Source organism: Hipposideros armiger, unplaced genomic scaffold, assembly GCF_001890085.2.
Source record: "Hipposideros armiger isolate ML-2016 unplaced genomic scaffold, ASM189008v1 scaffold_866, whole genome shotgun sequence".
Taxonomy (NCBI): domain Eukaryota; kingdom Metazoa; phylum Chordata; class Mammalia; order Chiroptera; family Hipposideridae; genus Hipposideros; species Hipposideros armiger.
This window is the reverse complement of record NW_017732216.1, coordinates 591457-606966: the sequence shown is the minus strand read 5'-3', so window position 1 is coordinate 606966 and position 15510 is coordinate 591457. Positions and strand designations below refer to the sequence as shown.

The 15510-nt window shown below is 40.1% G+C and overlaps 2 protein-coding genes across 3 annotated transcripts in view; one reads left to right on the top strand and one right to left on the bottom strand.

Annotated features, from left to right (window-relative positions):
* The window catches only part of CD96 (CD96 molecule), an 86311-nt gene that overhangs the window by 26213 nt on the left and 44588 nt on the right, over window positions 1–15510 (top strand). For both annotated transcript variants that reach the window (XM_019629700.1, XM_019629701.1), the window contains exons 5-7: window positions 956–1011; window positions 12223–12304; window positions 14176–14364. In XM_019629700.1, the coding sequence (XP_019485245.1) occupies window positions 956–1011; window positions 12223–12304; window positions 14176–14364 (327 nt within the window). The remainder of the gene's footprint in view (window positions 1–955; window positions 1012–12222; window positions 12305–14175; window positions 14365–15510) is intronic.
* Window positions 6035–7932, bottom strand: ZBED2 (zinc finger BED-type containing 2). Its single transcript, XM_019629702.1, has 2 exons — window positions 7808–7932; window positions 6035–7681 (listed from the first exon to the last, which is right to left on the bottom strand). Exon 2 carries the CDS (start codon window positions 6871–6873, stop codon window positions 6220–6222), a length of 654 nt encoding a protein of 217 aa, XP_019485247.1. The 5' UTR covers window positions 6874–7681; window positions 7808–7932; the 3' UTR covers window positions 6035–6219.

The following is a 15510-nucleotide window of genomic DNA, read 5'->3' as shown; positions in this document are numbered from 1 at the left end:
TCCCAAATGAAGTCAAGAAAGCTGGGGTATTAGCCACCAACAGATGGGAATCTGTTACGGCCATGAACTCTCTGGGACTTCCAGTTTTCCCTACTTGTGGACTCAATCTGTTCCCATGACCCCAATAAATCCTTAGGAGACAGTCATACGTGTGACCATCAAGAGGCCTCAGCAGGAGAGGCAAATGCCCAGTGGATTTGTAGGCACTGATGGCACCTGCGACAGGGTCTTAATATTTTCTCCACTGGTTCATAGACGGTTTTGTCTGCTATACTCAAGAACTTACTTCAGTTCAACATGTTGTATTCAATGTCTACTTGGTACAGGGGCCCTGTTGAGTGCTAGAGATGGAGAGATGAATAAATAGTCTGGCTCTGAGGTACTTACAATCCATCAGGACAGCAAAGCCCTGAAATAGTCCCCGACATTTTCTAGTAGCAAGTAACAAAACAAGTATCCCATGTTTTTCTGTCCCTTCAGAGGCCTATAAATTATATTGTGTTTCTAGGCCTTTGGACACATAGAATACTTACTCTCTTCTCTCTCCCTACCACCCTCTCCTCCACATTCTCTATTTCACTTGACACCCCGATAATCATCATCCAAGCATCAATTAGATGGCACATCTTTCAAAAGCCTCCTCTGATTCCCCAAGGTTGGGTTAGCAGCTTCTCTTAAAAGCTTTTTCTTCAAATACTACATGTCCTCAATTATGAGACTTATCTCGTGTATTCTAATTTCTAGTTTATGTATCTGTATTTTTCACAAAAATATAAATTCCTTGAGGACAGTGAAGGTTTGTCCACCTTTGGTTCCTAGGCATCAAACATTCTGCCAAACACAGAGTGGGTGTTTTATAAATACTTGATGAATGATGAATCTTTCACATACACATACACTAGTGGCCAGGTAGGATGGTGTTCATGCCACTAACTATGTTTTATTTACCTTTAAGCTAAGCCAGAAATCCCCATGATTGTGGAAAATAACTCCATGGATGTCTTGGGAAAGGTGAGTCACATTAAAGTCTTTGAAAATTTATAGTATAATATGCCAAGGTGTGTCGGGTTGCATCGTTGTCCAGAATGTTTTTTTCAAAGGATATTACTCCTTGGCCTTCAGCCAATTAATTTCTGGTAAGGAAGAAGGAAAGCCGAATTGATTCTAGAAACCTAATGGGAATCCTTCCTTTCCGACTTAAGACTCTCAGAACATGTGATCTGTGACCCTTTCGTCCTTAATTGTCCTGGAAAAAAAATAGTCTCAGTAGTTAAATTTCTCTGTAATAAAAACTGAAGTCGTTAGTAAAGGAAAAAGTAGGGCAGAAAGCAGTGTGAATTCTGGTGAAAGAATGAGTGTTATGCGCAGCTGACATTTAATTTGTTCTAACCCATTTCTTGTACCAGCTTTCTTATTGTTTTTATTTTAAAGTTAACAAGAGGAAGTGTGCCCTTCTGGACTCCTTCAGAACCCTGGCTGTTTCTTAGGCAGTAAGAGAAAGGGCAGGAGAAAAAAGCAAGGAAAACAGAGCCCCCTGACTTCAGTTTCTTTAGGTAGTTCCCAGCCTCCCATTGTTGGGATCTGAGCTCACTTGCCAGCTCTTCTTGCTGACTGTGACCTTGGGCAAATCCTTTCACATCTTTGTAGTCAGCATTCCCACTCACATGAAGGAGATAAGAAGAGTATCTGCACATTATTGTTGTTTTGAAGAATCAAATCAAATAATGTATGAAGAGTTCTTAGTGTATAGTATGGCATACATTAAGTGCCCAATAAACATTATTTTGTTGTTGTTGTTGATATTACTATTGTGTGTGTTAGTCAGTTGTCTTGTGGCATTATGGCTTCATTCAAGTTTTTCAAAACCCCAAGTAAAAGAACTATTCTCATTAACTCTCAAACATTTCCTATTACATGGGGTGAGAGAATATCAGTCATTTAATTTGACAGCTGAATACAATTTATAGCTCAGACTCTGTGGGGTGGTTTTAGATGAGTGTGTATATGCATTATCCAAGTAATCCAAGTATTTGTGTCTTTTGTTGATTTTATGTATTAGTCTTTTAAATAATTGCTATTGTAGTCCTGAGCACATGGAAAAAGATTTTGAAATTTTTGTCCTTCTACAATTCATTTCCAATTTTATCAGTGTACTTTATTTCAATAATTTAAATCAAATAATCTTATGGTACAACATTTGGTAGGTGTTTTTTGTTTCTTATAAGGATTTTCTTATAGGTTCTTGATGCCAAGGTTTATGAGTAATATGGTCTCAATCGAGATATATGGCTATAAGTTTTAACCAAAGAATTCCAGTTTTTTAAGAAAGGCTTTTGTCTTACATGTTATCAAATGCCTCTTTGTTCCCACACTTGCCTAGGTGCTGAGTGGGAAAACCAGAGAACCTCCCTTTTTGGGGAATTAGTGAATAATCTCTCACAAAATCCACATACCAAGCTACAGGACATGACTTGTCCATGAATCTTTTAAGATCTTGCCAAACACTAGTGTAGTGATTCATCACTCTAATATTCTTATAATCCCCATTGTATTTTTAATAACTTATGAACTCTTCAAAGCCCTTTTGCATGTATTTATCATGTGATATTCCCAACAAGCCTCTAAAATAGGTAGGGCATCTGTCATTTTACAGATGAGAAATTGGGGCCTGGAAAGTCTGAACAACTGGCTGAGTGACTAATAAAGGACCAAGCTGGGATGAGAATTTAGCATGCCCATATCCAGGCAGGATTGTATAATGAAAGGAGATCATGCTTCGGGGCAGATAGAACTAATGTCGAATCCTAATGTGACCACTTACTAGCTGCATCTCCTCACCAAGAAATTAACCTCCCATGAGTCTCAGCCATCTCATCTCTAAAACTGGGATCATAATAAATATTTTGCAGGGTTCTTAGGTGAATTAAATTTAATCATGGTAATGAAGTACATGACACATAGTAGATGACTCAAGAATGTTTATTTGCTCCCCACTGTCTATCATTTACGCTCTTTCACCCATTCCTTCCTCTGCATTTATATTCGTAAATCTACTATGTGATTCATTCTAAGAGAGAATGTAGGATAATGAAAAAAACAGAACATAGGTTGTGGAATCGGATAGACCTGGGTCTGAATTCTCCTCCATCAGTTATTAACTCCTGCCCCTGGAATCTCAGTTCCTTAGCATCCTCGTCAGTGGGCGGGAGCAATGATCCCCAACTTCACAAGGGTGATGCACCCATAAAATGAGAGAACATATATAAAGTATCTACCATCTGGCTACCATAAGTGTTAGGCAGTGGTAATTTCCTACCCACTCCCTCCATCACTTAGCATATATTGGATGTCTACTATATGCTGTATATTCGCTACAGCAGCAGCCTCTATTAGAACAATAGGGATTTGGCAAGTTGTGTGTAGTGTTTTCCAGCGTTACTAGTTAGAGTTATAAAGTTTATGATTAATTTAGTTTTCCTGTAAGATAGAAAAGCTCCCATATTACCCTAACAATAATGCCTCTCAGACTTAAACATACCAGGATGTCCAAGGAGAGTGTCACACCTGTGAATTTCATGTTCTTGTGTGTTGCCCAGAGTGAGGCTGCACCAACATGGCACACAGCCTTGCTCGGTAGCTGAGATGGAAATGTGACCTTTAACTTAAACCTCATGATCCCTATCATGTAGCAGATTTTTACATTAGAGGAAAAGATGCTGAGCCAAAGAGTCCCTCAGCCCAGAGCCCCTGGCTTTCTACACCCAACCCTGATGATGCAGCAAATGAAGGCACAAGAGAGATGCATGGAAACCCTAGAGCTGACTCAACAGTTCAGTCTTTCCACAAGGCTTGTGTCTCTCTATTATGCCTGTGCTTTATGCTCATCTCCATGGGCCCTGTCCTTGTAACTCTTTATCGTTATTATGTTGACAAAATTTAAGAAAAAAATATATAAAGAAAACTACTACCTAACATGAAACAGGAAACAAAAGTAGTTGGGTTCCTAAGAAGGAAGAGAGCCTAAAATAGTAACATGTAAAACAGACACCATAATCTAAAAGCACACATAGGAGTTTAGCAGGATAGCTCCAGTAGCTGTTTGCAGAATTTGTTTGTTTATTTAATTTTGGTTTTACAAAACCTGAATCTTTGTGTGTTAAGATTCATTCTTAAGCTCCATTCTGTGTGTGTGTGTGTGTGTGTGTGTGTGTGTGTGTGTGTGTGTGTGTAAGATCAGGTATTGCAGTCTCTTTCTCTTTCCTTCCTTTCTCTCTCTCTCTCTCTCTCTCTCTCTCTCTCTCTCTCTCTCTCTCTCTCTCTCTCTCTCTCTCTCTCTCTCTCTCTTTCTTTCTTTCTTTCTTTGTTTTTTCCTGGCATCTCGTGCCACATTAAGGCTCTGAGTCCACATGTCCAGCCTCGTGGCTGCCAGCTGCCATAATCACTGCTGTGGTGAGTGCCTGAACTTTGACCACAGCTGGAGAGGACAGTCAAAGGGACACCACACCCCAGTTGGTAAACCGCATGGGAAGTGAAATCTTTTATGTCAGGCAGGTTTCTAGGAAAAAAAAAAAAAAAAGATTACAAGACTGCAGCAGCACAGCCTGGGTTTTTCATAAGCCTAGGGCTTGGACTTGTGTTTGTTCCATTATTATGCTAGGATCCTGTTTGCTTTCAGGGAGGTCGGTGTCCATAAGGTACTTGGGCTGTCTACAAGACAATGAGATACTGTCTTTATCTCCTCTTGTCTTCCCTAGCTTTCACGATCCCCTCTTCCCTACTCCCAACCCAGTTAAAAAAGAAAAAAGAAAAAAAAGGTTCTAGAGGCATCATCCCAAAATCCCAAACAGAAGTCAGCTTCTGTGCAAAGGCCAATGTAGTTCTCACTTTGATCTTATTCTTTTCCTGAGTTAACAGTTCAGGCATAGCTTCAGCAGCCCCAGGAATTTTTCTCCTCCTATGGACTGCTAGGCTCCCTTTTTCAAAAAACATTGCTGAATATTTAAAGCTGAAGAGTTAAAAAAAAAAAAAAGTCTGAGAACAACGAATGGATATGCTGTTAGCCCTTCAGACACAGGAATAAAATCTAAAACCTACTGCTTAAATGGACGAATGGTCTGTGTGTTCTATGGGGACAAAACAAAAGCAACTTAACTCATTAAAATTGATCTTAGAACCTAAGAAACTGTTCTTTGTTCTTACCCTCTCCGAGATAAGCATTGTCTCTTTTATCTTTCCAGGGTGAATTTTTTATAGGGAGCTGTCTCTCTTCTCTTATGTTTACATTTTTTCTCTATCCCTTTTTTTTTCTTTTTTACTTTTATGCCTCTATTCTTTATTTCTCCTTATTTACCTCATGTCTCCATCTTTTTCTTTTTCTTTGAGTTTCTTTCATCTCTTCCTCACTAACTCCTTCTCCTTTAACAGACCTTAATATGAAACTAGGTTATATTTTTAAATATTTATGAATCAATTTTCATGTCCTCTATTCTTAATGTGTAATTCAAGTGAACTGAAAAGTCTTTAGTTCTCTTTGTGCTAAGTACGCATTAATTACTTCTGTCTTAAATTGTTTAAAAGACTTACAGAATTCAGACAGGTTATACTGATGGAATAGCTTTAATATAAGCAGATGGTACAACATTGCCGCAGTGGGAGAAAGATACACATTGGAAGGGTCTGGAGATCTCAGGCTCAAGCTTCTTTGTCCTTCCACTGCTGGAACCCACAGAACAAGCTTTGTATCGGGTTTTCAAATTGCCACCAGTAGGCATGCAAACACCCCGGTGTCAGGAAGCCTAAGTTCTGCTCCTGGTGGGGTCTCTTAGAGTAAGCTGGTCACATAGGCGCATCCCAGCTGCCCAGCCAGACTCAACTGTCAAGACCTTCACCTTCACTAAGTGCTAGACATAAATCCCATTATTTTCACTCATCAATGCTGACAGGCTGGTACCTTCTGCCCCCAAAACAACTCACAGACCCATGGTGGCAAAACAGCATTTATCTTTGGTTAGTACATTTTAAAGTTTTGGTCCGTGCAGCCCTATAGATAAGTATTTGGTCAATTCAGACCTGCTGAGATTAACCTATACTATCCATTCTTTCTCTTAAAAAACAAAATCTCACTAAATTGCTTTGCTATATATTTAAGCTGGCACTAAAATGGCTCTTTGCTATGAGTCTAAAGTCAGTATTTTCAGAATAGATTGCTCCAAGCCCTATTTAAACGAAATGGAAGGGGTGGGCTGCCACAGACTGGTCCGTGTTCCTCTGGCAGGCCTCCTTCTCAGCCCTCACCTTCCATTTCATCTCCAGGATGGCCCTTTCCACCTCCTCCAGGGCTCGCTCTCTCCTTTCCACAGCCCTCTCCCGCCATTCCACCACCCTCTCCCTCCTAACAACTTCCTTTTCTCTTTGGCTGGCCCAGGAAGCCAGGGTCCCCACCTGCTCCAGGAGCCTGGCCCAGTCACCCTCAATGCCCACGGGGAGCTGGGGCCCTTGGGGCCTTGGGTCCTGGTGCTGCCCTGCCTGCCCATGGCCACTCTTCTCCAGCTCCTCTCTGTGCATGCTCTTCAGGTGCTTCCATAGGGCTGTGGTGCCCACATTAACCCCGGGGCCACGGCTCACCTGCCTGCCACACAGGCGGCAAGTGGCGTATTGGTTGGGGTGGTGGCCAGCACGAGCAGGGGCCAGGTGAAAATACTCCCACACCTCGGAAAATCGGGTCCCCTTGCCGTGGGGCATTGGGGTGTGTGTGGCACTCACAAAAGGGACAACCAGTTCTCCCGTCTCACCAATCTCCTCCTCCTCCTTCATCTCTAAGTCCCTTTTTGCCTTCATCCTCGTTCTCTCCTCTTCCTCCTCTTCCCGCCTCATCCTATCTCCTCTTCTACAGCTCTCCTTGAGCTAAAAGTTTGAGTTGCACCACAACTGAGGCTCAATGTATATGTGGGAAAGGACTGTGGTAACTCTTGGGAATTTGCAGTAATGGTCAAAGCCTGGCCACACCTGAATGGTGTGATGTTTCTGCCTCCTGCTTCCCTGGAGTCAGGGTGAGTCAGAGCCAAGCAAAACGGCCCCTGAGACTCTCATATATATTCCCCTCCATGCTCCAGATATGTACAGACCCCTCCTTGGCTGGGCCACAGAGACAAAACAAATTAGTGCAACAATTACAAAGCTTTTTAGTGAAGTCAGTGTTCTCTATGTCAGCCACCACCACAGTGTTTTTGAATATTTTCTCTTGATTCTCCTCCCGGTTGCTTCCACTGTCCCAGTTCTCCCAGATACCTGTAAAACGTGTGTGGAGGCAGGAGGGGCAGCCTCAGGGCTCAGGCTGTTTAGGACATCCAGGGCTGGGGCCTCACAGGGTCTTCCTCAGTGTTGGCAGCAGCAAGCATGGACAGATGCTAGTGTGGGAGAGACGCGTGCTTCCTAAGAACTGCTGTAACTGCAGCCCAAAAGCTACAAAGCCTGCCAGGGTCTGGGTAATATGGTTTCTAATGTGAGTCAGTTGTCCCTTAGAGAAGTCCTTCTGGGGCCAGAATTCTAAGAAATCCGAACAGCAAGCTTAGCTGTTTTCAGCAGAAGGAACTGGCATATGCGTTCACAGAGGAAAAAGAGGCGGATCACATCTCCACAGTCTTGGTGTCACCTGGTGGTCCTTCTTCCATGGCACCATCACCTGCAAAGCCAATAGCTGATGAGACCTTCCTGACAGCAGCTTACTCCAGATGTTTGGCTTATTTACCCCATTTTAAGAATAAAAAAATAAATGTAAAATTATATTACATTTTTAAAGCAGCCTTACCTCTGACTCACTTCTTGGGTTATTTTGTAAGAGAATGAGAGCCTTATTCATCAGGCTATGCAGCCCTGAACAGTTAGGAAACACCCTTCAGCCACAGGTGGGTACTTCCAGGCAAGTGAGGCTCTGGTCTTGTCTCTGATGGCTCTGGTGCAGGGTGAGTGCTCCTGTGCCTTAGAAAAGGGCATCTCCAGTTTCTGTTCCCTCCCACTTCCAGGGCAGCCTTCTTTCCAAGTGGGTGTGTCCCTGCCTGTGGGTTTTTCTGCAACTGAACACAAATGCAAATATTTCCTCGCCTCCTCCAGCATCAAAAAGTTGTTCCTAGCAAATGTCATGTAGTAAAACAGCAAATCTAGCACCTGCATGTTTTAGTTCTGTTTCCAGATTACTAGAGTACCTGGCTCTCAAGCAAAGGAGATTTAAAGGTTAAAGTGCAAAATATGGGCAGAGAAACCCCATGCCTCAAGGGCATCTTTGGTTTCAAATATTTTGTTCAGTTGTTCGACCAGGAGTCTTGATTTGGTTTAGAAACTGGACATCATAAATGTAGTAAGTAGAAAGCCAAAGAGCTTGCAGGAAAGGGAAGATTAAGTGAAAGGAAACCCTCAAATTCAAAGAAAGATGGCAAACTGAGAAACAAATTTGGGGTTGCTTGTTATTATGTAACTAGAGTTGGAAAAACTGAACCACTATTGGCTTCTATGCTCAATTGGAGTAAATATAGGGATAATCATAACTTAAGAAAAAATGTATTTCCATACATATTATAAATAAATGAGTGTGTGTGTGTGTGTGTGTGTGTGAATTTAAGAAAGAAAACATGTCAAGAGGAGACAGAAAAGTTTTAAAGAAGGTGTCCTTGGAAGAAACAACCTTGAGTTATAGGAGAAAAGATAAAAATGGCAGAGTAAAAACATGTAGAGACTAAAAGTTAAATTTCAAATAGAAACAAAAGGTGGGGTGGGGAGGAAAGACCCCAAATAGGAATGAAGAGTTGGTAGACTGTTACGGAACTCAAGGGGTTCATTTGCCTGTGCACATCTAAGCCCAATGTCACGTGATCAGGAGTTTGCAGCAAAGAAAGTAGAGGTTCATTTAAGGACATGGCACCAAGCCTGGAGACACAAGTGAGCTAGTGCTCTTAAGACCTGACTCCTCAGTGACCTCTAGGGGACAGGTTATGTAAGGGGAAAATCATTTGTCATGGTAGTGTGGGGTCCTGGGTTCCATTGATTGGTTGGAACTAATGTAGGAGGAAGTTGATCATTGCATCAGGTCCTGACATCAGTCATGGGGCCCTCCTGTCTAGTTTCAAAGGGATGGAACCTATAAAGTGGTTCCGCCTTCATGGGTCTGGAGCCGAAACACAGCTGAAGTCAAGATGTTGTATCTTTAGTTTGACCGAAACTCTGCTTCTGTGATCAACAGACCTGAGGTTTTGTTCCCAGAATGTTTGATGCTGACCAGAATCTGATGCCCTAAGGGCTGAATGATTAAGGGAGTAAACATGCAGTATATGCAAAGGAGGAAGGATAAGGAAAGAAAAGAAGCAAGTGGGTCATGGTGCTATTAGACTAGACAAGGCCAGTTGGAATCAAGAAGAAAGAAAAGAGAAAAAGTCATGTTAAAGAAGTGAAGTTTTTGCATGGCGACAAAACAAATAGAGAAACTTTAAAAAAAATTTCTCTTTCTAGACTGAAAAGTTAAATGTTTTCAAAATGATTCCATGAAAAGCCCTTTGGAGAAGGTTCTGGCCAAATTTAGGCAAACTGCATGTGGGGTATCTGACAAATGGTCACCATTTCAGTATTTTATCTGTAGGAATAAGGAAATGATCACCCTCACAGCCAGGTTGAGATCCATTTTCTTAACTCATCAATCTCTCCATGCTCCAACCATCCACTGGCTTCCCTCTGCTTCCAGGACAACATCCCCAACTCACACGTGACCTGGGAACCCATTCCACCTGTCCATCTTTGTGAATTCCCCATTACTTTCCAACACAGACCACCTGTATAGTCCAGGCCCATCTCTTCCCTGTCCACAAAATACAACTCTGTTCTCTAAGTTAATCCCAGATCTCACTCTTCCCTGAACTCCTACAGAACTGCTCAAATACTTTTTGGCACCTATTACATAATTCTTTGTGCGATTGCTCCCTTATTCCATATGTACTTAGAATAATGTGTTGGAGAAACCAATTATTTGGTTTGTCTTACAGATGCAACTGGCACACAATGAGTGAGTGAATGATTTTACTTCTGGGCAGAGGAACACGTGTGTGTGTGTGTGTGTGTGTGTGTGTGTGTGTGTGTGTGTGTGTGCGCGCGTGCTTGTATGTGTGCACATAGAGTTTTGTGCACATTTACTTAATTGTTTTTGTTTATTTTACAATTTAATGTGTTTTTTTTTTACTCATTTGAACAAAGTAGAAATTCCCAAATAAAGACAGTTCTGCTTGCTCAGCAAAACTGTATACGCTGACTTGATGTTTTATAAGATGTTTAACTTCAACTTGAACTAGCTTAGTCCGCAGCTTTTCAATTTTTGAGACAGCTTTTCAGGACAAGAACCATATTACTAAGCAAAGTCTTGGAACACAGTCTAGAGATGAGTAGAATATTGCAAGTCTGAATCATTCCATAAAATCTGAATCAAAGAATCCACGACAGTTAAATCTTTTAAACATTTTTATTAAGTTAACAGGAAATTTCTTCAGTGAGCCACTTGCCTTTGTGAAATAGTGGAAACTCCACTTGTTACTGATATTACCACATCATCATCTTTTTGAGTTAACTGAGCATGGAGGAAATGAATCTTAAGAATAATTAAAGGTATTGACATTAATACAAAACTTTACACCTTTTTTTTAACATTTTATATTCTATAATTCTTACATCTTTCATGGACTACCTGGAGATAAACATCAATCCTTGGCATTTTATTGAATTAAATAAGCCAAATTCTTTTTCTTTTTTTTTTGCTTAATTAGAATATACTTTACGGGGCCTGCTTTCACTTTTGATATTCTAGGACAGAAAGTAATGTACTTTCATGGGTCTGCATTCCTGTCATATGCATGTAGCCCCACTGTCAAGTGTTGAATGAGTGGAAAAACTGGGAGCTCCATTAGTTGCTACTGACAATCTTGGATACGACAGATGGCTTCCTCTGAAAGTCTCATTATTTCCTGGAGATTTTTGTAGAGACATACTGAAGGACATTAAGCAGCACCTCAGTGGTATCTACCCAAAGAAATGTAACTTAGTATGCTTAAGTTTGGTTTCTCAGCTTCATAGGTCCAGACTCTTTGGGAGTAGCTAGTCTGTGGGGAAATTGGTACACCCAGTATCACATACACTTAATTGTTCTTCATTAGTTAATTAGCATATTCATCAATTGTGGAAAGTATTTCAGAACTAAAGACAAGGACTGGTAATATGTAAAATACACATAACTATAAATGGGATTATAATTATTATAACTATAAATACAAGTAACTATAAATGGGATTATAATTTTGTAGTATCTCAGATAAAATTATAAGGATCCAATAAGTCTTACTGGATATTTTCACCAGGCTGTTGAAGAAATCACCATCTCACAAAGAGAAAGCGCAGTGTTGGAAATAAAACATAACTAACCCTATCTCTAAGCTTTCTGGTTTTATAACATAAGCTATCTGTTCTCCTATTGCTTTCTTATTTCAATACAATATGTTTTACCAGGAAATATCTTTGACTTGGATTGAGGTAGCGTAGTTCCCACTTGTGCCATCAATTACATTCCTCTCCCTTTAACCATTCTGTGATTCTGTGCCTTGGTTTCCCCATCTGTCAAATGCCAATAATAAAGTGTGTCCTACCTACCCTATGGGATTGTTAAGATGATAAAATGAAAAATGAATTAGGAAAACCCATTACAAGTCAAAAATGAGATATTTCTGTTAAGTGGTCTGTGATTATTGTTACAAATAGTACTTTACATTATTTGGGGAATGGAAACAAGCAACGTGCGGTTCTCTTTTAGCTCTTAGTATAACAGAATATTATTCTCTGGTCTGTACCTATTATAGCTTCTTCCTTCTACCTCTTGGTTTCCATTTATTACTATTTTATTCTGCCAACATAGAGTTGTAGTTTTTTTGGTTTTTCAGACCCAGAATTCAGACTTGCAATAATATAATCCTAGATTCTTCTCAAGTTGACCTAGGATTCTAGCCATTATTTTATAACATGTTTATAAGAGAAAGTCTATTTATAGTTCACATTTTCAAACATCCTCTTAAAGGTAAACACTGCCTTGTTAAAAGTGGAGAAAATAGTCACCTGCCAATTTGCCAATTGTGGAGATGTAAGGGGCGCCGGTTTCTTCTGAATCTGCCAATAATCCTTTGTATGTCCTGTCTTTACTCCCAGAAAATATTTACCTGCTCACTGAAGAATGTATTTCCCACAGCAAATCTCACATGGATTACAGACGACGGAAGTGAAAGAAAAGGTAAGGAAATCACTCAATGGAAATGGGTTTGGCAAACAAACAAAAAAACCCCACAAAGAACAATAGAAATTGCCATTGCCTAAGTTGATCTTGGCATTAAGAACAACCCTCATTCCAAGAAAAACATCATCTTGCCTACCAGATGCCACTTTCTGATATCTCATCTGACTTCTCCAGTGGGATCAGGTGAGAGGGGTGGGTGGGCATGTGAAGGGTGGAATTGTGATAGCATTTCCCTGAATGTAGGAAATAGAGTTGACTTCATCAACTCACGTATAAACACTAATGTTTTATCTGACTTGTAGTAAAAGCAAATCTCTTATATGAGGGCAAAGAGGTTTAATTCAACATACATTTATTAATCTTTTCATTTAGTCGAATTAACTTAGTACTGCTGCTTAAAGTCAATAAACAAATGATTGCTACATTTTCTTGTAAGGATCTGGGTGGAGTGAGGGTGGGGAGTACTAGAGGAAGTGTCCATAAAGAACTTGGCTTCATGACAAGGAACATGTTCGCCAGGAGGATTAGAAGTTCCTGGAGCAGGAACACACACTGAGACAAGCTCAGGTGAGAATGCTCAAAGCCATGCTTTTCATAGGTGATAAACATGACAGGCTCTCCCAGAAGAATCCCAGCCATCTCCTGCCTGGGACAACAGCCCTTCGCTTTTCTCCTGAGTCATGTTTTCCTCTAAGTGCAATATATTTTCAATTAAAGCTGAGTTATATAGCTCTTGCTGCATTATTAGTTTTAATTGATAAAGTTAAAAGTTTATGTTGATGGATGATTGTATTGATTTACTTGATTCACTTTGAGACTATTATTGGTTTTGTTATTTTCACTTTAAAAACATTTTATCTATAATAATGACAGGATGAAATCCTGAAAATACCTGTTAAAGGTCCTCATAGTTATGCCCTCCTGATAAATAAGCCCTGATCTGATGTGCCCCTTACCCTCCCAGCCATGGGACCAGACAGTGTGGGCAGAATTCTACCAGCACACAACTGCAATTAGTTAGGACTTTGGCAGGTAATAGTTTCAGAGATAACACATTTAGAACCTTTAATGTAAAGAAGTTGTGAGGGTTTAGAAAATGATGGCCTATGATGACAGATGGTTTCACATTAAATTCCTACTGCCATGTATGCTATTTAGAAGTTCTAACAGTAGAGGTTAAACAGAGTTCTATTTCTAAAGAAGACTCACAGGACCCAAAATGACCATGGTTATAAATCTACAGCTTATTTCAAGTAAAGGATATAATACGGCAATTCCATTAAAGTAAGGTTATGCATCACATGTACATTTACAGCAAGGTGTCCAGAGAAGTCAGGCATGACTTCTCTGTCGTCCCTCTGTAAGGGGGATCTGTGGAAGGAGGAACCACCGATATGGCACAGAACACCACAGGAGTGGGGAGTCCAAAATGGAGTCTTGGCTGAGGTGGTTTTGTATTTTACTGGTCACTTAGGCATATTCCTGCTGTGTACCCAGACCCAACAGCAGAGCCCTCCCAGATTCTCACCCAGGCCAGGTACAATTCATCGATCTCACAGTTATCAATAAACAATGCTGGCGAGCTGGGACAACCTGCCCCCAAACCCCCTGGATCCATGGTCACAAACAAAGCACCACTATTCATCAGTACATTTCACATCTTGACCATGGATCAGTGCCACGCAGGAACTTGAGCAAAACAGTTTTGGTTTATTCCAGGCCCGCCGGAACAAACCCTCACGGCACAGAAGCTGCGGTTTGACCCTTTAGACTCTGTAAATCGAACCATCTCCTGCCAGGCCTTGGCATTACTGTGTGACTCATACAGAAAATGTTGGTGGGTGACCTTGTTCTTATCTGTCTTGCAGAAATATACATTACTAATAAAGTGAGAAAAGACAAAGATGGATTTTTGAAACTGAAGTCTGTTTTGAAAATGGTGAATGGCAATAAACTGGCCCAGTCAAACAACCTGACCATCTGGTGTATGGCTGTGTTTCCAGTCCCCGGACATAAAGAGTTGAATATCTCATCCCAGAAGATCACGTTTCCCCTGGGTAAGTTGTCTATTTAATAAGGTCAACAAGAGGTGGTCAAGACTGCCATAAGTTTAGAACACTTCTAATTGGAACAAATAGAAAGCTTACTATTTCCACAATATTTTAATCTCAGAAAACTCTCTCTACACAACTCGAAATGATTGCATTTCAAAGTAGCAAGCATTTTTTGACAAATGGGGCTCTACTGAAAAGAATTTCTTTATATAAGAAGTAGCCGATTCCTGTTTTCAAAAATTTTTTGAAATACAGCAAAATTTTTATCAACTCTATTAATAATGACTTAAATTAATTAGCATTTTGTAAATCTACCATATAAATAAAATTAACTCTAATATATTAATGATCAAGAGAGGTTTTTAAAATCCTAAAATCTCTTCTGAGTCACTAAGAACATTCAATTATGTATAGCATATATACTTAGGAATGGATAGACCATGGGTGACATATAAATGCCTTAAGGACAGGGACTGTATCTTAATGATTTTTGTACCTGTAGTTTGAAGTGCAGAATCTGGCACCTATGATTTAATGACTTGAATCTGGTACCTAAGATTCAATGACTTGAAAATTGATATGTAGGATCATTTTACTTATTCCAACATTTGATAACCAGAATATTCACTACTTTGAACCAGATCAAATAATGTAGATTTTACTACATAAAAGATGTGAACAAATGTTTCAACAAATGTGACAACAGATTGCCTATAAAAAAATAGAAGTTGGTAATGACAACTGTCCAATATGCATGTGTAACAGTAAAGTAATACCTATAAAGATTAAACACATTTGCAAGTCATCATTAAACTCTGCAGGACTATTAACATCTTTTACCACCTCTCTGTTTGCAGAAATATTGTAGTCTATAACATACTCATAAAAACCAGAATAACTTATGAGAGAAAGAGTTTCCCTTTGTTTCAAGGCCACAGTCTTCATCTTGGGTCCTTCCCAGCTCTGTCACTGCAGGCACTTGGTTCTTGGGACCCTTGGATGGAGAAAGGCATACAGTTCAGTGCAAATCCATTCACCTCTGTTCAGAAGCAGGTGCCAATCTAATACTAAGACAGTGGCACCATCCCTGTAACTCTGCATATTCTCTCTCTCTCTCTCTCTCTCTCTCTCTCTCTCTATATATATATA

Excerpts from the sequence above, each read along its gene's own strand:
- ZBED2 (XM_019629702.1), bottom strand. The coding sequence starts at position 6,873 with ATGAGGCGGGAAGAGGAGGAAGAGGAGAGAACGAGGATGAAGGCAAAA.